At 46.6% G+C, this 21,162-nt stretch overlaps 1 protein-coding gene across 8 annotated transcripts in view; it reads left to right on the plus strand.

Annotated features, from left to right (window-relative positions):
- Positions 1 to 21,162, plus strand: part of LOC140388081 (non-muscle caldesmon-like) — a 277,671-nt gene that overhangs the window by 99,388 nt on the left and 157,121 nt on the right. For 6 of the 8 annotated variants that reach the window (XR_011934082.1, XM_072471694.1, XM_072471693.1 and 3 more), the window contains one exon: positions 5,036 to 5,151. Coding sequence is in view for 7 of the 8 variants with exons in the window: in XM_072471694.1 (XP_072327795.1) it covers positions 5,075 to 5,151 (77 nt within the window). In the remaining variant the exon portion in view is untranslated. Of the gene's footprint in view, positions 1 to 4,343; positions 4,364 to 4,447; positions 4,556 to 5,035; positions 5,152 to 21,162 lie in introns of those variants that run through there. The other 2 variants (XM_072471696.1, XM_072471695.1) reach the window with 2 other exon arrangements.

Raw genomic sequence — 21,162 nt, forward strand, 5'->3', positions numbered from 1 at the left:
CACCAATCTCTTCTTCCCGTCAGCTGGCATCAGTTGCTCACATCTGTTGCACACACCCCAGAGGAGAGCGCGGAGGGATTTTTCACCAAACCTCAGGGCTGCTTTTGCCCTTCTTCCTTTCTCCTCCCCTCCGTCCCTTGCCTCGACCATTTCTGGAGGAAAAGCTGCTATAGCTAGACAGCTCCTCTATCTTTTTAAAATGTATTTTATTCCAAACATGTGTAAAAAAACAGCAGGATATGCACAAATGCACTCCACAGTTCACAGTTTGTAGAATTTCTCCTCTTTTTACCCTCTCCACCCCCATCCCCTACCCTCACAACAAACAGTTCCTCAAACATTGTCATGAACAACCCCACCATGTCACGAAGCCCTCAACTCAAATGTAATCTTTTCCAGCCGGAGAAAATCGTCCAAGTCCCTCAGCCAGGCCGCCTCGCCCGGCGGCGTATCCGACATCCAATTTGACAAGATCCTTCTCCAGTGGGTCTGGCACTTCCGATACCCCACAGATCGCCACCATTGGGTCTGGCCTGACCTCCACCCCACAACCTTAGATAACATTCCAAACACTGCTTCACTTTATTCCTCACAAAATCCAGAGTGGCTGCAGAGTTAAGATGCTGGACCTTATGGTATTTTGTAAATGTCAGGATTCAACTACCTTCCACACAAATACCAGTCCAGCAAAAAGGGGAGTGTTATTAGATACAAGGCGGCCTTGGTGGTGTAATGGGTAATGTCCCTGCCTCTGAACCAGAAGCGCCGTGTTCAGGTCACACCCTGGACTTGATGGCCAAGAAAGGTGCATTAAGGAAGACAAATGGAATTTTGGCATTTATAGTTATAAAGAAATAGAGTATAAAAGTAGGGGCGTGTTGCTGCAATTACACAAGGCATTGGTGAGACCACAGCTGGAGTACTGTGTAGAGTTTTGGTCCCCTTACTTTGGAGGGATATAGTTATATTGGAGGCAGTTCAGAGGAGATTCACTAGATTGATTCCAGAAATTAAGTATTTGTCTTATGAAGAGAGATTGAGCAGTTTTGAAGGATGAGAGGAGATCTAATTGAGGTACATAAGATGATAAAAGGTATTGACAAAGTAGATGTAGAGCAGATGCATTCTCTTGTGGGGTAATCTCAAACAAGAGGTCAGAGCTTTAAGGTAAGGGCTAGCAGATTTAAAACCGAAATGAGGAGAAATTACTTCTCTCAAAGGGTCGTGAATCTGTGGAATTCACTACCCCAGAGTGAGGTAGATGCCGGGACATTGAGTAAATTTAAGCAGGGGATCGACAGATTCCAAATTAGTAATGGGTTTAAGCGTTATTGAGAACGGGCAAGATACTGGCGTTGAGGCCGAGATGAGATCAGCCATGATTGTATTGAATGGCGGAGTAGGCTTGAGGGGCTGAATTGCCTACTCCTGCTCCTAGTTCTTATATTCAAACAGATTATCAATCTGCAAAATCCTTCCAAACTGTCAGTGGTTGGTGGTAAGAGCAGGAGAGACTCCTTGTCAGCCACAGTTGATATGGAGCAGTGCCTCTCAAGCTGTAAGCCTCTGGCAAAGGGCTAATGGCGTGCTCCAGGAATTACGAGCTATGGAAGTGCTGTCTGCCTTGTGCGCCTCGAGGTGCGGGAAGTGAAACAACAGCAACATTATATACAAATGTGTGAAACATTCAAATGGATAATTCAGTGGCCTCAAATTAGGAGATTGTAACTTGACATTATGTTCCCTTAACATTCAAGGTCTTTGAGGCAACTTGCTGTGTTTCACTGATGTTTCAATCAGTTCAGTTGTGCCAGTGTTACTGGAACTATACATGCGCATCCTGTACCAAATTCAGAGAACCTAGATACCAACAGATAACACAGCACTCCTGCCTACCTATTTCATTGCTTGTATCTCTGCCTCTTGTAGAAATTCAAAAGGAAAGTAGAGTTTGCTTCTAAATGAATGTATTTTAGAACACAGATGAGTACATGAGAAGCTTTTTTCCGGTTTGTCCCTTTGAATCACTACATTCATGTTTTATTGTGCAGCTGGTTAGTTTTATTACAGTTATTTATGGCACACTGTTGTCATCCAATTGCTTTTTACAAAAATAAATGGACATCATCAGCTTTTGCCATCTCATTGGTTCCATGAAGAGCTCATTATTATCTTGAGGGCATCAGTGAATAGAGGATATCCCAATGGATTAGAAACAAACCAACATGGTCTTATTATTAAGAATGACGATAAAACAAACCTGGATAACTATAGACCCTTCAGTCTTTCAATAGTAATTGGCCAAAAGATCTGTCATTAAGAGTAAAGGTGAGAATGACCTTCAGAAAAATAATCCAGTAAGTGGGAATCAGCATGGCCAAGTAACAAGTAAAGTCAGAAAAAAAATATTCATGGGGTGTCCAGATATTTGTTTACAGTTGAAGGGTCCCAGTGCATAATAGCTGCTGGCTCTTGGGGTATCTCACTGGAGATTCAGAATTCTCCTTTAAGAACTCTCAGTTTGCAGTAATAAGGTATTCTGGTGGGTTTTTCAAATCATAAACAACTCATCTTGGATAAACGGTTTCAGAAGAAATAGAGAAGGGGTAAGGGTATTGATCTTGTGGCAAGCTCTTTGATTATCAAAAAATCCAGTATCTCTTTTACACAGGATCATGAGATCGTTCTCTCAGAGCTTCATAGACTCTGTGTCTCCACAAAGCAGCTTATATTCTTCACAAATGCAACATAAGGTTGATTTAACCACCGTGTTGTGCCTGGCGTGGATCTGGGTGTGCCGGTTATTTAGCGGAAATCGCGATGCTGCAGCAGTTTGTTTTTTGCTGCTTGCTGCTGCTTGTGTTTGCAAATACCTGGAGGCTGCTGTAGCTATTTCCTTCCTTTTCTGTAGCCGTAAAGTAGGACAATTATTTTTTTAGACACCCGGGTCCTGGAATACCGGGCTCGGGGACGAATGAGTCCAGAAAGCTATCCAGTTTGAAGCAACAAGGCTGCGTGACATGGTGCGCGACATTGATCCAAATGGACCACCTGATGATGATGCTGAGGAAATGCTTTCGCAGATTGCTAATGGATTTTTATGACAATCAACATAGGTTTCATGATCATCATTAGACTTTTAATTTCATGGTGGAAGTCAAGCCCAGATTACCAAAAGATTACCCTGGATTACTAGTCCAATGACAATATCACTACACCACTGCCTCATCTTGGTGAAGGGATATCAACATCTGACCGCACACTCTGCCACTGAGTCCTATTTTCTCGTTTGCTCTATTTATGTTCGTGGGCTTGGTAAATTTTGAAATACCTTTTTAGGAATGTTGATATGTAGTTGGATAAACCCTGACCCAGAGCACCAAAATCGGTCAGTAAAGTCAACTAGGATGTATGAAAATCACCGAAAACGGGATGTAAATGTTTATGGGCAGCACGGTAGCACAAGTGGATAGCAATGTGGCTTTACAGCGCCAGGGTCTCGGGTTCGATTCCTGCTGGGTCACTGTCTGCGCAGAGTCTGCACGTTCTCCCCGTGTCTGCGTGGGTTTCCTCCGGGTGGCCCCGTTTCCTTCCACAGTCCAAAGACGTGCAGGTTAAGTGGATTGGCCATGCTAAATTGCTGTTAGTGTCCAAAAAGGTTAGGAGGGGCTATTGGGTTATGGGGATAGGGTGGAAGTGAGGGCTTAAGTGGGTCGGTGCAGACTCGATGGACCGAATGGCCTCCTTTTGCACTGTATGTTCTATGTAAACTTTATATGTGGCATGATGTCATGGTATACCCCCAAACCTGGTACATTGTATAACCTACCTACATACTTAAGGTGACAGCTAAACGCACGAGTACTCTGTGAAGAATCAAAGCCTAAAACTGGGACAGACGGAAAAGTTCATATCATAACAGATGTTTGTGTAAAGATCTAAATACTCATCAGTTAAGTATCCTCGTTTACTGCTATTATTCTCAATCTCCTGACGAGGGTGAAATCAAGTAAAATTATTTGAAGCCAAGGTCAGCTGACCCTCAGGAAGCACACAAACCGCAATATTCAGGCTGCCCCTCTCTGCACACAACTTGCAAAATGTTTCAGCGCTCACTGACTTTCTAAGCTAAGATTCCTAAGGAAGGGGAGGCCTCCAGCATTGTACAGGAAACAATCAAAGAGTTGGCCTTAAACGCCAGATTCCCTTCAGAGTTTTGCTAACCACTGACAGCTCTGTAAACAAAGAAAGTGAGGGCAGCTTTCCCTTTTCTAGCAGCCATACCGAGACACGGACTGCAATCACTGTAAAATGAAGGGCTGTCTCGTGGTGCTGGGGAACTTACGACGGTGATTACCAACAGGTATTAGCATTTGGTGGACTAAAAGATATCAGGAAAAGATATACTTTGATTAAACCTCAGGGATTGGCCTGTCTGAGAAGGTCTGATTCGTGGAAGGAATTAAGCACCGAGACTCCTGGGTGGTCCCAGGGATACAACGCACACTTGCTTCTATTTCTCGTTAGTCTATTCAATTGGAAACATTTGTTACTGGTAAGACAAGAGTTCTGAATATTTGCAGCACGCTATATGCGGGGTTTTGTTGCAACATTTTATGTCACACAGTGCAACTTGAACAAAAGGGTGTTAACATTTGGAATGGTGAGCTTTTAAGTGACAAATTGATTGTTATGCATTTAACAGACCAAAGGCCTGCTGTTAGGCTCATTACTACTGGATGGATGGTGACAATCCGCAGAATTATACATTTTAAACATGCTCCTTGTTTTCTCTGAAAATCTTTCCTACATTTGTTTAACATCTGCATATGATGCTGATAGATATGAACGGTTCTGCTTGTTGAATTAATCCAGATTGACAAAATCAAAAGAGCAGACTTTTTTCATTAGAAACTTGGTGTGGTAAGAGTTCTAGAATTGTGAGTATAGATACACATATTTGCAGAAGTCTATGCGCATGCATGAACCCTCTTGCAGTGTTTTAGTCATTCTTTTCATAATTTATTCTTTTCAGATTTTTGCTAAGGCACAGGAGAACATTTGTCTGTAAACCATGGATATGGATGAATTTGAGCGCCGTCGGGAGGAACGCAGGAAAAAGCGTGACGAAATGCGCCGTGAGGTGGAAAGGTAATGAATGGTTCATGCACTTTTGTACTTCATTAGTAAATTCTATGGCCAGAATTTTGCGGCCCCACTACCACCGGGATATTCTGGTCCCACAGAAAATCAGTGGAGTTTTGGCTGGCCCGCTGCATCACCCGGAGCGGGTCCCACCACGGAAGGATCGGAAAATCGCGGCTTCTGATTCAATATTTCTGATGCATGATGGAGATGCTTAATTCGGATGTTGGGCGTGGAGGTAGGACACTCTTGTCCTGTGTGATGCACATTGCAGTGCCTATAAAATACTGCAAGTCATGGATCAGGGCAGGAAATCTCCAGCCGTTGGGCTTTGTTGTTCCCGCCTGCAATGCACTCCTGCCAGCAGGTGTCCTGCCAGAGTAGAATGGTTTCAATGGGAGGTCCCGTTGACAAGCGGCAGGAGTAGAGAATCCCGCTGCTTGCGCATGGTGCATCACTGAGAAACACACAGCTGGGGGACCGGAAAATCCAGCTCCTGGTGTTCGAGCCCCCCTCTGAATTCCTGATGTGCACTCTCGTTGCTGGAAGACTTGTGCTCTGTATAAATTTACCTCTGATCACAAACTTGTAAAATCCTCCATTGAGCAGGTGCAATTGTAAATCTATATTATTTAAAAGTATTTTATAGATACCAGGTATATCTGGGAGTATTTGTAATCAACGATTAAGAAATGTGTTAATCTGCAGTTTTTTGCTTGCTTCATTCAACCTGGAGAAACTTGTGCAATTCTAAACAGATCCCAATTCTAACTTTGCAATATTGCTACGATGCATTATGGTAAAGAGAAAAATAATTTGCTTTGTAGAGTATCTCACCAGTGTTGCATGTTCAACAAATTAAGCTTTTTAAATACAATCTCTGCTGTCGAGCAGGGAAATGTGGTCGGAGGATTCCACAAACAACAAATGAAATGGCAGACCAGTTAATCTGGCTTTTTTTCATTTGCGTTGTTTTAGAGAGCAGTGTTGGCCAGCACTCTGGACACTGATTATCACTCTGGAATTTTAATGTCTCTCTGAACCAGACAAACAGGCAGGATCTCTGCATCTCTGGCAATGCAGCACTCCGACAGTACTGCATTTAATGCTGCATCTAGTCCAAAAAGTTTTGGATTTTGCCACAGTGGAAAAAGGCTTCTTAAATAATTCATTAATTTAGATCATACAATATATCGGTATACTTGCCAAATGTCAAATTTTGTCTGATGCTCCAATGATGTGCAATGTTAAAGGTGCTATATAAGTGCAAGTTCCTGTTTTGTAATTTAAGAGTAGTATGGGCAAGAGTAAAGAACAAATTAAGAATAGGAAAGTTTGGAAAAACTGTTGTTGGTTCAAACTGATCAATTTTATGGCGCACACCAAGAGTCCATTGATACCATGGTCCAATATTAGTATTTAAAACATTGAAAATGTTCTGCATTTTAAATAGTTCTTCGGCCCCAAAGTTGGAAACCACTTGTAGGTAAAAACAAAAGATCTGATAGTCCACAGGTCATATGTGTGCAACAATGTTTAAAGAAATTTAAGGTTCCTCTATCATCTCAGCTCTTTATGAAAATGCAAACAAATAGATTTTTAACCATAGCAACTGGATATTCTGAGAGACGATCCTCATCAAATTAACGCTCCACACAAGAATTCCCAACTTGCAACTGCTCCGCATTTCTTCCAGGATCTTTTGAGCCTAAACCTTTCCAGAAATGCAGAACACAGCATCCCTCCCAGAACTCCATCAAAGTAGAGTAGAGTTGGGGGAAGACAGGACACCCCCACTTTTTAGGGCACTAGCTACCCTATGGTAACTTTAAAGGTCAAGTGTGAACGTTAGTGAAAAGCTGAGTAGATGCAAGAGTTGGGTGTAGGGTGGTAGGTAGATGAGGTGGATAAGTGGGCAGGGTAGGTGAGGTAGGTGGGTCAAGTTGGTGAGGTGGTAAGTGGGTATGGTGGTAGGTTGGGTGGTAGCCTGGTTGGCTCGGGAGGAGTGATCAGGTTGGGGCGGGGAACTGGGTGGTGAAGGGGGCAGATGGGTTGGGTGCTGAGGGGGGGGGGGGGGTGTTAGTTGGGTTGGGGCAGTTAATTGGTTTGGTTGGGTTTGTCACATGGAAGGGAGTAGATGGCTGCATTATCATAAAGTGTAGCTGGGTCAGGTCAGGGAGCTAGTGGTATCTGGTCAGCATGGGTAGCTGGGTGGTGGTGGTGGGTGGACTGGTCTGGTTGGGGGAGCGGTTGAATCGGGGGTTAGACTGGGAAGGAGCGAATTCCAGACTTCCAGCGCTTTTTAGTAGCATGGTGGCAGTGTTGAGCTAACTGCTGGCATTTAATTCTTTTCAATAATTCTTGGGGCAGAACTTTCACGGTGGGGAGCAGGAAACAGGAGCCAGGGCTGTTTCTGGGTCCCAAACCCACCCCAGGCAGAAACGGTCACTGACCTGGAATTTTGACTATGGTGCTCCTTCATTGGCTTGGCGATTGGTTCGCTGAGTAAGGGCAGTGGGCAGGCTGGTGAGCCAATCAGAAGCCTGCCAGCTTCAGAGGAGCACCTGACTGCAGTAAAAGTTAAGTAACTGACAGGGCACTTCAACAAGAAGGACAGAGGAGGTAGGGAGGGCCTCTAGGCTTGGCAGAGCTTCTGGCACCCTGGCCTGCTACTGGCCGCTCGCCTCCAGGGAATTAAAATGGCGCCCATCACATTGGCAAACTGGACTGCAACTGGAAATTCCCTTCTCGAGGTTCTCAACAAGTTGAATTGCCTGCTCACCTTGTGGGAGCAGGCGGCCTTGCCAGGCTCGAAACCCACATCCATCAAAATGCTGACATTGGGAAAGGATTAGGGAAACCGGCACCCTGGCTAACCTGATAACTTTTGGGCTCTGCTGCCCCTGGTCCCAACCTCCTAGGGGCCTCGACAGGTCAGCCCTTGATCTGCAGGGTGCTGCTAAAAGGACAATAACAGAAATAAAGACCAAGATATTGGATGGAGCATTTCTATTTGGTTGGAAATAGAAATGAGTCCAAAACCCACTTGCAAGCAATGAAGAACAGACTTGAGACAGGTACTTGATGGGCTGGATTTGCAAGTGCCCAAGCCGCGTGTTTGTCGTCAGCGTGCAGTTCGCTGACAACATGATTCTCTACTCCCGCCGCTTCTCAATGGGATTTCCCATTGAAGCCATCCCAAGGGATGCGCTGTCGTTGGGAACAGAGAATCCCACCAGCCAGAGAATTGTGCCAATGTGTTCACTATGCGGGACCTATTTGGCAAAAACTGTGGGGTGGTGTGTGTGTGTGGGGGGGGGCGGGGTGGGGGTCCTCTCGTCCCCCCGCAGCATGTTTCCTGGCGGTGTGCCATTCGCTGGTGGTGGGATTCTCTACTCCAGCCTATTGTCAATCGGATTTCCCATTGAGCCACCCAAGCTGCTGGGAAACCCGCGGGCGGCAGTGCGCTGTCGGCAGGCACAGAGGATCCCAACAGCTGAAGAATTCCGGCCCTGATGAGATATTGTGAGGTACATTACATGGCAAATTGAGTGCGCTATGATTTTTGACATGGTGATATTGAATGGACTGGCAATCTTGGTTGGGGGCTGCACAGTCAGAGGTTTTGGCTCAACGGAGACCATCACCAAGTCTCCGGTGAGGCAGAAGCTGTCAGTTTATGAGTGGGCATAAAGCAGAAGTTAATCATGTGATGGATAACTGCTGAATAAGAAATAGCAATTTGGTTCCACTTGGATTAGTTGTTCCTTTTTCCTTTATTTTTATACAGTGAAACGCATGAATCTCTATCCAAAAGCTCAAGGATGAAGGCTTACATCTGTTTCCTATGATTCATTGGGCCCTATTTATATTTTTGAGTTAGTGCAATCGTCTTTATTTAGCTGTAATTGGCATGGAGTAGAGGGATAATTCTGCGATCCGACACTCCCAGTGGAGAAGATTGGGAGCATTGGTTGGAGATAAGGCTGCAACGTTGCGAACCAACCTCCAATCCACAGATTTCCTGGTGGGATTGCAGAATTGTCCCATTGTCCTTCAGGTTTTTCCACCCACAATTTCTTATTTAAAGCAATTATTTTTGTTTGGGTTTGACATGGGTTGATACACAAACACGCCCAAAATAACAGTCTGCATTTCAAACCCATCAACAAAATATTTTGTTCAATGCAGAAGAAACATTTCTATCATTTTGTTTTTCAAATTATGGGAGGGAATGCAAAGAGAGTTAGAGGGGAGAATCCTTCAACTTATGAATGAAGGATTCACATCATGGTCATTTCACTCAACTGTAGGATTACCAGTGCGAGAAGCTGTATTTGAAATATCTCATAACATCCTGATCAGAACATCACAATGTTACATTACCAAACATGGCAGCAAATTCATGCTTGGGAAGATTCCAAATCAGTAATTGGGATGATTGACTTGTCACTGAAGCTAGATTGAGAGAGGAAAACTCCATAGGGCGGGATTCTCCCTTCTGACGGCAGAGTGTTGACGCCGTCATAAAAACCGGACAGTTTAACGACGGCGCCATCGGACCGCTATGTGTAGTGATCCTCTGCCGCACAGGGGGCCAGCACGCCGTTCCAGCTGCTGATACCGGCGTCAAACGTGTGCCATGGCTGGCAAGAATGCGCACTGCGACCGGCGCTAACTCACGCATGTGCGGTAGGTTCCTTCACCGCGCTGGCCCGATGCAACATGGCGTAGGGCTACAGGGGTCGGCGCGGAGTCAAAGAGGCCCCCACTAGGAGAGGCCGGCCCGCCGATCAGTAGGCCCCGATCACGGGCCAGGCCACGGTGGAGCCCCCCCCCCCAAGGGTCGGATTCCCCCTCTTTCCCACCCACCCCCATCCCCCAACACCAGGCTGCCCCCCCGCAGGATGGGCGCCGATGTCCCGCCAGGCAAGACCACATGTGAACGGCGCCTGCGGGACTTGGGTTTTCTTGGAGGCCACTCGGCCCATCGGGCCGCATAGAGCCAATGGCGCCGGCGCCATTGGTGATCGGAGAATCGGCGGACCAGCGTCAGGGCGGCATCGCGCGAATCGTGCCCGGCCCTGCGATTCTCCGACCCGGCCCCGGGGTGAGAGAATCCAGCCCATACACTTCTTTGAATAGTGTTTCAAAGATACTGGACCAGAACCGTAACATTCTTTATATTTTTAAGACTGTGGAAAGATCGATTTGCACCAGGAGTGATTGCATAAGAAATAAGGCTTGGTTATTTTTTTATGAACAAAACTTTATTAAAACAAAAGAAAAACAATATTTAATATTTTAAATGTCAAACCGAACAAGAACAGCTTCTGTGTATCTCTTAAACCTAACACACAATTTCCTATAAAGCAGCAGAACATACAGCTCTCAACTCCACGGGATTAACGGGATTCTATACTGTATTGCAAAAATGTAGATAATTATAGAACCAGTTTTCTTGTAACACTGACTAGAAATATTTATTCCCCAAGCAAAAAACACAAGATAAAGGGATAGACACATATAGATTAGGCCTTCACATCTATACGGTCCCACCTGGAATAGCCTCATAGCTTTTCCCACCTAGAGGAAACCATGTCCATGAGATAAAGCAACTTTTCCCTGCTTTTACAGAATCTGAGAATTGTTATGGTGTAGAAGGACGTCATTTGGCCCATCATGTCTGCGCTAACTCTCCAAATGAATGATTTAGTGCCATTCCTCTCTTTTCCCCATACCCCTGCACCTTGTTTCTATTCAAATTAATGCCCTCTTGAATGCCTCGATTGAACCTGCCACCGCCACACCTGCCAAGGGGAGGGAGACTGTGATGTATTTGAACAAATCAACGTTGAGAGGGTGGAGGTATTCACGGTTCTCACAGGCTTAAAAGTGGATAAATCCCCAGGCCTAGATGAAATGTATCCCAGGCTGCTGTGGAAGACAAGGGAGGAGATTTCAGAGGCTCTGACAATAAATTTCAAATCTTCTCATGCCAGAGTACTGGCGGACAGCTCATGTACCATTATTCAAGAAGGGAAGTAGGGAAAAACCAGGAAATTATAGGCAAGTGAGTCTAACGTCCGTGGTAGAGAAACTATTGGAAAAGATTCTGAGGGACATAATTAATCTCCACTTGGGGAGGCAAGGATTAATCAAGGATATAAAGCATAGCTTTGTCAAAAGGAATCAAGTCTTGAAAATTTGTTTGGACTTTCTGAGGAGTGGACTAGGTGTGCAGATGAGGGTAGTGAAGTTGATGTAGTCTGCATGGACTTCAGTAAGGCTTTTAACAAAGTCTCACATAGGAGACTGGTCAAGAATGTAAGAGCACATGGGTTCCAGGGCAATTTGGCAAATTGGATCCAAAGTTGGCTTAGTGGCAGGAGGCAGAGGGTGATAGTTTTTGTGACTGCAAGCCTGTGTCCAATGGTGTTCCCCAGGGATCGGTGCTGGGTCCCTTGCTGTTTGTAGTATATATTAACGATCTGGATGCAAAATATGAGGTATGATCAGTAAGTTTGCAGATGATACAAAAATTGGTGGCGCGGTAATTAATGAGGAGGAAAGCCTTAGATTACAGTACTATATAGACAGTCTGATTAGATGGGGACATTGGTGGCAAATGGAATTTAATCCTGTTAACTGTGAGGTAATGCATTTTGGGAGGACTAACAAGGCAAGGGAATATATAATGAATGGTAGGAGCCTAGGAAGTACAGAGGATCAGAGAGACCTTGGTGCGCATGTCCATAGATTCCTGAAGACAGCAGAACAGTTAGATAAGGTGGTGAAGGTGGCATATGGGATGCTTGACTTTGCTAACTGAGGCATAGAATATAAGACCAGGAAGGTTATGCTGGAGCTGTATAAAACGCTGGTTAGGCCACAGCTGGAGTACAGTTCTGGTCGCCCCGCTATAGGAATGATAGATTGCATGAGAGAGGGTGCAGAGGAGACTCACCAGGATTTTGCCTGGGCTGGAGCGTTTCAACTATCCAGAGAGACTTGTTAGGATAGGGTTGTTTTCCTTCGAGCAGAGAAAGCTAGGGGGGACCTGATTGAGGTGTGCAAAATTATGAAAGGCATAGATAAGGTGAATAAAAAGTAACTTTTCACCTTTAGCGGAGGGGCCAATAACCAGGGGCATAGACTTAAGGTAAGGGGCAGGAGGTTTATGGGGGATATGAGGGGGAATATATCGCCCAGAGGGTGGTGAGAATCTGGAACTCACTGTCTGAAAGGGTGGTAGAGGCGGGAACCCTCACAACATTTAAGAAGCATTTAGATGAGCTTTTGAAATGCTAAAGCATACAAGGCTACGGGCCAAGGGCTAGAAACTTGGATTAGAGTAGATAGGTGCTCGATGGGCAGCATGGACATGATGCACGATAGGCCTATTTACATGTCGTAAAAACTCTTATACTCTATGACTTCCAGGCAGTGCATTTTAGACCTGAACCACTCTGTGTGAAAAAGCTTTTACTCACATCACATTTGCTTCTTTTGCAAATTACTTTAAATCTGCGCACTCTTGTTATTAATCCTTTTATGTGGGAACAATGGGCGCGATTCTCTGAAATGGAGACAGAGTGTTCGCGCCGTCGTGAACGCCGTAGAGGTTCACGACGGCGCGAAACGGCCCCTATCCCGACCGATTCAGGGCCCGAAAATGGGCTAGGAGCGACGCCGCGTTATTTACGCGCGCCAGGCCTTGGCGCCGCGTAAAGGCGGTGTCGCATACATGACACGGCCGGCGCCGCATAACTGGCGTCACCCGCGCATGCGTGGTTGCCGTCCTCCCCGAGTCCGCCCCGCAAGAAGATGTCCGATGGATCTTGCGGGGCTACGGAAGAAAGGAGGTCCTCCTTAAGAGAGGACGGCCCGACGATGGGTGAGCATCGATCGTGGGCCAGACCCCATTTGAGGCCCCCCTCGGTGTATGATCCCCCCTCGCCCTCCAGCAGGCCCCCCCCCCAGCGGTCCCATGCTGTTCCCGCCGGCAGCGACCAGGTGTGGACGGCGCCGGGAGGAACCCGCCGTTTTGGGCAGGCCGTTCGGCCCATCCGGCACTGAGAATCCCGGGGATACTGGTGAATCGCCATTTTGGCTTTCTCGGGCGATTCACTGGACCGCGCCGCGCAAAGCGCGATTGTGCCGATCTGCCCGCTTCCGTGAATCGCGGGTGGGCGTCGGACCGGCGTCGCGGGAAAATGTGGCGACCCAGGCGATTCTCCAAACTGCCGCGGGAGTGGAGAATCGCGCGCGCCTAATTTCTCCCCAGTTACTCTGTCCAGCCCCCTCATGGCTTTGAACACCTCTATCAAATCTCCTCTTAGCCTTCTTCTCCAGGAGGAGAACTGTACCAAACTCTCCAATCTATCCTCACAACTGAAGTTTCTCATCTCCGAAACCATTCTTTCAAACCTCTTCTGCACCCTTTCCATGTCATGTTCCTCTTGGCTCACCACCCAGAGGCCCAATTTGAGTAGTGCCCAGAGAAAGAAGGGATTAGACCTACCAGCAACTTTATTTTTGACAAAAGGAACCAGATAGATCCCTTTCATGTCCCAGGATAGAAACACCAGAGCTGTGGGGCATTAAAAAATAAAAAATAAATAAAAAATTTAGAGTACCCAATTCATTTTTTACGATTAAGGGCCAATTTAGCGTGTTCAATCCACCTACCTTGCATATCTTTAGGTTGTGGGGGCGAAACCCACGCAAACACGGGGAGAATGTGCAAACTCCACACTGACAGTGACCCAGAGCCAGGATCGAACCTGGGACCTCGGCGCTGTGAGGCAGCAGGGCTGACCCACTGCACCACCGTGCTGCCCTCGCTGTGGGGCATTTTGAATAGTTTTCCTAAACCATAACTGGAAAGCCATTCTGGCAACTTCAAGCCATCGGCTGATTTTTCTTCCTTCACCCAAAACAGTCTACCCTATCAGCAGTGGATCTGTACCAGGGGAAAGAGATGGGCCATGCGAATGATTCAGACCACTTCAGGAGGAATGTGTTTGAGTGCACCTGATCTGCCTGGCTCCTGGGCTATGGGGACACGGGGCAGTCTACTGTTACAGTTCTCCAGAAGCCTTCAGCTTAAAATGAGCCAACTGAGTGATTGTCCATGCTTGGACATGGATTAGATTGCCAGTGGTGAATACACATGTTTCCATTCCATGTGGTGCTTTGATGGAAAATCTGCGATGAATCGGATTCTTCGCCAACTATTGAAGTTGAGCAAAACGATATAATTTGCATGTTCTTCGTTTGGCAAGCTTGACTTTACCTGGGAGAGAAGAATAGGATTTAGGACTGTCGCAGTGTTTTGATTTATTTTTAGATACATTGCAAAAACTATTTGATGGCAAAAGCAAATACTGTGCTTCTGATTAAGTTCTCAAAAATATAGGTGCTACATGAATGCAAGACTTTCCACAACCTCAGGGTGTCCCAAAGCACTCCTCTTCAGCCATTGAAGTAATTGCCTTCAAGAGCAGTCACTGTTGTAACATAGAGAACTCAACAATCCATTCATGCACAGCCAGATCCCACCCAACAGCAATGAGATAATGGCCAGGTGATGTCAGTTTAAGGATAAATGCTGGGCAGGAGAAAGAGGAGAAATGCCCCTTCTCTCTGAATAATTGATTTTCTTTAGGTATATTGCAGGAACAGTTTAACTGGGGTAACTTGAGTATTGCCGAATGAGAATGCGCACAGGAATTTAAGCTTGACCAGCCTAAGTTTTCACCCATCAAAATTTGAGTAGGCAAATCGCATGTGCATCTGCCCTCGTGTTAAGTACCTTCATCATTGGAAGTGCTGAGCTCTTTCATTTGTCCTGTGCCTAACTAAATCCATTCTGGGAAATATTTCACCACACATTAAAAACTACATGTACAGAGTGCAAATCCAGTCAGACATTGCCAGTTAACCATTTGATCGGGGATGTCATGCATAGTGGGGAGTTGGTTTATGAGTGTGCACTGCCTCACATACTGGCTCTCTTCATTGAGTTTTCATGGGCGAGCGTCAGTGATTTCAATATGCACAGCTGGTGGGGAGGCCCAATGCCTTCAATGGTATCCATCCGTGAAATCATAGAGGGACATTTTTGTGTGGACTTTTTAATGGGGATATCGATGAGAATGTTGAGGTTGCTTAGGTTAAAAAATATATAGTTTGATACAAAACACGGACTCAACCATTTTCTGCAGTCAGCACAATAACGCTTTCCAAAATAAAAGCAAATTACTGTGGATGCTGGTATCTAAAAGCAACTGGGAGGAGGTGTTTGGCGGGGAGATGGAGGACGGGCTGTGGGCGGAAGCCCTGAGTAGGGTAAACTCAACCGCAACAGGTGCCAGGCTCGGCCTGATTCAATTTAAGGTCGTTCACCGGGCCCACATGACGGTAACTCGGATGAGCAAATTCTTTGGGGTAGAGGACAAGTGCGCTAGATGCGCGGGAGGACCAGCGAACCATGTTCACATGTCCAAAGCTTAGGGGGTACTGGGAGGGATTTGCGGGGTTCATGTCCCGGGTGCTGAAAACAAGGGTGGTGATGAGTCCAGGGGTGGCAATTTTCAGGGTTTCGGAAGACCCGGGAGTCCAGGGGCAGAAAGAGGCAGATGTTCTGGCCTTTGCTTCCCTAATAGCCCGGTGGCGAATACTGCTGGCATGGAGGGACTCAAAACCCCCGAAGACCGAACTATGGCTTTCGGACATGTCAAGTTTTCTGGGTATGGAAAAAATTAAGTTTGCCTTGAGGGGATCTGTACTGGGGTTCGCCTGAAGGTGGCAACCATTCATCGACTTCTTCGCGGGAGAGTGAACGTCAGCAGGGCTGGGGGGGGGGGGGGGGGGGGGGGGGAGATTGGAGTAGAGTAGGAGGGATAAATAGGCGGGTCGTGTCTAGGGGAGAGGAGCGGGCATGTGCAGTATGGTTTGATTGAAGTATTGGTTTTATATTGATGTTTGCACATTTCTGTTATCTGGAACTGTTTACAATGCCAAAGAATACCTCAATAAGATTGTTTGTTTAAAAAAAAACTTTCAACTCACTTCGAGGACTGGAGTATCTTTAAACATTGTCTACGGTTAGTAGCGACTTATGTTACTCAAATAACATAACATAATATCCAAATAAGTAACCAACCTTCTCTATTAGTTCCCCCCACCCTCTCTGCTTCCACCGTTTCTTATTAACTCCAGAGGCCGCCGCCCCCCTCCGCCGCCCCCACACGATCCCTACTGACTCAGCTGTCCTGGAAGAAGTCTATAAACTGTTTCCATTCCGGGCAAACCCTTCCACCAATCCCCTCAAGGCGAACCTAATTTTCTCCAGCCTAAGGAAATGTGCAAGGTCACTCATCCACCCCCCTCCCCCGGTTTCGGTGGCTCCGAGTCCCTCCACCCCAACAGGAACTGTCTCCGGGCTACCAGAGAGGCAAAGACCAGAACGTCGGCCTCTCTCGCCCCTGGACTCACTGGTCTTCCGAAGAGGATGCATTCACCGTCCTCAGAGCCTCCTCCCATAACTCAGCCTCCAACTCTTATTCCTCTACCAGTCCCTACAAGCTCAGGAAGCAGCCCCCCACGAATAGATCCACAAACCACTCGATCCCCGCCTGCTGCCAACCCTGAAACCCCGCGTCCAGCCCTCAGAGCGAACCAGTGATTCCTTCAGATTGGAGTCCAAACCAAAGCCCCCTCTTGCCTCAGGTGCTGCTGCCATTATCCCCATACCGTCAGGGCCGCCACCACCACCGGACTTGTGGAGTACCTAGCTGAGGAGAATGGCAGAGGTGGCATCAACAGTGCCTCCAGGCTAGTGCCCTAACAAGAAGCTGCCTCCATCCAATCCCATATCGACCCCTCCCCACAACCGACTTCATACCATGGCTATATTTGTTGCTCAGGGGCCGGTCAAAGGCCCCCTCTCCCATCAGCTTTTCCAGCATTCTGGCCACATGCGTGGCAGCGTCCGCTCCCTCGATGCCTTCAGGCATCCCAACAATTCTCAAGTTCTGCATCCGGGAGCGGGTCTCAAGGTCCTCTCCCTTCTGTTGCCACTTCTGGGTCTCCCTCATTACTCCTATCTCGGCCGCCAATGAAACCAACTGCTCCTCGTGCTCCCCCACTGCCTCCTCCACTTTTCGGATGGCCTGACCCTGTGACTCCGGCCTCTGCTCCACTTGATCGATTCAGATCCACTTCAGATCTACTGCCTTGGCTAGGTACTGTTGGGCCTCTCTCCCATGCTGGCTGAACTTCTCGTTTAAGAAGTCCACCAGATGATTCATCGACCATTGGGTCGGCAGCCAGGCCCTTTACCCTCCGCCATCTTAAGCTGTGGCGCACGAAGATTCTCCTGCTCCAGCTGCTCCCTTCTTCTCGATCCACTTCTGGTCCGTGGATTCATCCACCAGTCCCACCAATGGAGTCAGACTTCCCTCTGGTAAGCCCTACACTGTCTTCAGCCACACATCCAACCTCCGAACGGCGAAAAGGTTCGAAAAAACCAGCCTCGAGCGGGAGCTGCCAAATGTGCGACTGCTCACACCATGGCCGCCACCGGAAGTCCACAATAGCCTCTTTAGAATAGAATTTAATAGAATCACTACAGTGAAGGAGGAGGCCATTCGGCCCAGCGAATCTGCACCAACCCTCTGAAAGAGCCCCTTCCCCCCACTCTTTCCTTGTAACCCCACCTAACCATTTGGACACTTAGGGACAATTTAGCCTGGCCAAACCACCTAACCTGCACATCTTGATCCCTGGCCATGCTGATCTCATTGAAACATGGAAAACTGCAAAGTGTTTTGACAGGCTAAGCGCTGAGAGGTTGATTTCCCTGTCTGGGAAATCTAGAACATTGGGGTGGGGGGGACCTCAGGAAATCAAGGGATATGAGGAGGAGGTGGGAAATTGGAGTTGAGGCAGAGATCAGCTATGACCGTATTAAATGGTGCAAGGGCCAGATGGTCTACTACTACTCTTATTTCTTGTGTTTTTACAGTGCAGTTTCTTATGGCGACTGAACATGTTTGCCTCTGCTTGCCATTCATCAGTAGAGCAGCATTAATACCTAATGTTCAAATGATTGCAGCTCAAACCGCTTTTCTCTTTGACCTGAAAAGAACCATTCACAACAAAAAGGTTCTTGGATGAATCAAAAGGCACGTATACCTGTGATGCCATTGGTGTGTCTGTTTGCTTTCGGAGTAAACTAATTGCTTTGAAAATGGAGGGAGGTTCACTTTTATCTGCACGCGTGGGTAAGGGATTACCTGCTGGGAGGCACAGAGCATCTCTCCCGCAGCCAGTTTGGAATCTCTGTACATGCCCTCTTCTTCCTTCAAACACCTGAGCTAAGGCAGTTCCCATTGGGGAAACTCATTACTGTCAAGCTGGGGGCAAAAAGAACAAATCAAGTGTGATAAAGTAGCACAAAGGGTCATGCTATTGGCTGAAAGAAAACCATCAAAATCATCAAGAAATGAATGGAGATGCAAATATAATCGTCTCTCAATCATCAACAGTTGTAGAAAAGCTGTTTCTACACGTGGAAGTCCAAAACCAAGGCTAGAAATGTAATAATAATCTTTATTATTGTCACAAGTAGGCTTACATTAACACTGCAATGAAGTTACTGTGAAAAGTCCCAGTCGCCACCCTCTGGTGCCAGTTAGGGTACACTGAGGGAGAATTCAGAATGTCCAATTCACCTAACAAGCATGTCTTTCGGGACTTGTGGGAGGAAACCGGAGCATCCGGAGGAAACTCACACAGATACAGGGAGAACGTGCAGACAGTCACCAGGGACACCTTTACCCAGAGAATGTTTAGAATGTGGAATTGCTGTCACATGGGGTGGTTGAAGCAAAGAGCAGAGATACGGGCAGCACATGGAGCAGTGGTTAGCACTAGGACTGTGGCGCTGAGGACCCGGGTTCAAATTCTGGCGCTGGGTCACTGTCCGTGTGGAGTTGTACATTCTCCCTGTGTCTGCGTGGGCTTCACCCCCACAACCCAAAGATGTGCAGGTTAGGTGGATTGGCCACACTAAATTGCCCCTTAATTGGGAAAAGAAAATACTTGGTTACTCTAAATTTATAAAGAAACAGAGATACATTGGAAGGGAAGTTAGATAAACAAAAATGGAGGGGGGAGGAATAACGTTCAAGACCTGTTGGGCTGAATGGTCTGTTTTGTGCTGTAAATACTACGCAATATGTATTTTTCATTTGATGGCCTTTGAAGGCAACACTTTGGACATCTGAATTTTGGAAAGTGATGTGTCCGCCATCTCAGTCAAAAAAGCGATCGACACTTAAGCGTCAGCTAAAGATAGTCCTGGATTAAACCATTTAACAAAGCCCCTGGTTGATACTTCTGCCTTCACTTCCTAGTTGCCCCACTGTCATCACCCCCCCCCCCCCCCAACACTACCTGCTGATTCATTGTAGGATCTTCCATGAGTAATGGGTATTAATGTAAAGACTCGCTTTTAAAATAACAATGGAGCCATCAGTAGAACCAGCGACTGTGGTGTTAACAACTGCATTTCTTTCTTTGAAACTCTGATTTCTCAATGGTAGCTGTCTCATTATATAAATACCGTCTAGTAGTCAGTAATACGATCCAGTCTGATTTTCCATTTTTGTTCTGGAATCTTGAGAAAAAAACTCTGATTCACACAGGTCCTTTGTTCGAGAATTCGTTGGGGTCTGTGCAAAGCCTGATATAAATAGTAACTTAGTATTTGTGTTTGTGATAATCTCTAGAGAGGGTATTTTTAACTGCACATAATGTTTATGATAGGAAATTCTTCAGATACTAATTCTCCCACTCCTAGCATTGCTTTTTTTGTCCAATTCTTGTAATGTTCAAGGTTATAGTGAGTCTGCTTGAATGTAGTGCTTGGTTAGAAAATGCTAACCGTGGCACTTTACAATCTATTGGGAATCCTGCAGGTTTCTTGGGGATATCGGTCTGTAAACTAGATATCGTACTGAGCTGTCAGCACAAATTTTTGTATTGAATGAATGCTTTATTTCTGCAACACATGGAACTAATGCTTGTGGAACAGCAACAGAAAGCCAGCAAATTTTATACTCCCAAGGAAATGCCCCCTCTCTGCACTAGCCCATTACAGCATTGCCAGGATCTTCAATTGGCTAAAAATGACCGTTTTAAGAGCAAACTGGTATTGAATGGTCATGTAAAGATCCAGGCAACAGAAAAGTGGAACAAAGATTACTTTAACTCATGCTGAGCTGAGTGGCTATGAATCGTATTTTGCGTTTCTGTGTTTGTCTGCACATCATCGTTACATGGCTTTTTTCCCGCACTCGTTTAATTCTGATAAATCCTTTTCAAAAGTCGGAATCACACATCGAGGTAGAAGGGGAAAGTGATCTCTCAGCATGTGGCTAGTAGATTACTCTGGGCGAGGGTAAAAGATTACCGTTGGAGTCCGAGATAAGGGGCGGGATTCTCCGAAATGGAGGCAGAGTGTTCGCGCCGTCATGCTAAGAAGGAGAAGAGCTAACTGTCTGGGACCCGTTGACGCACAGCTGTCGGGATCACAATGGGGAGCCATTTTGGATAGTGGCTGCTGATGACAAATCATTAAATAAAAAGGAAGGCCAAACTGAGGCCTCATGCGGTGGGACAAATTTGCTCTCACTTGAGCAGAGCGGATTAAGTACCTGATGAATGAGCATTTGGGCACTTAACCGTGAGGCTGCTGGTCCTGTGACCTCCGGCCTGCTCCAATTTGCACGACATCGACAAACACAGTCATGGTTGCCATCTGCCTTTGACAATCCCCTCCAGAACTAGTTCTTGCTTTCCGGCAACATGCAACCCAACCAACTGGATGCCGTAGTCCCCTCCGGCCCATTTGGGGTCTTGGCATTTAAAAGTGGTATCGCATCACTGATGTTGACAAGGTGCTGAACCAGGCTCTGGAAATGACCTGGGTGTTGGGTTCCAGTC

Source organism: Scyliorhinus torazame, chromosome 13, assembly GCF_047496885.1.
Source record: "Scyliorhinus torazame isolate Kashiwa2021f chromosome 13, sScyTor2.1, whole genome shotgun sequence".
Lineage (NCBI taxonomy): Eukaryota > Metazoa > Chordata > Chondrichthyes > Carcharhiniformes > Scyliorhinidae > Scyliorhinus > Scyliorhinus torazame.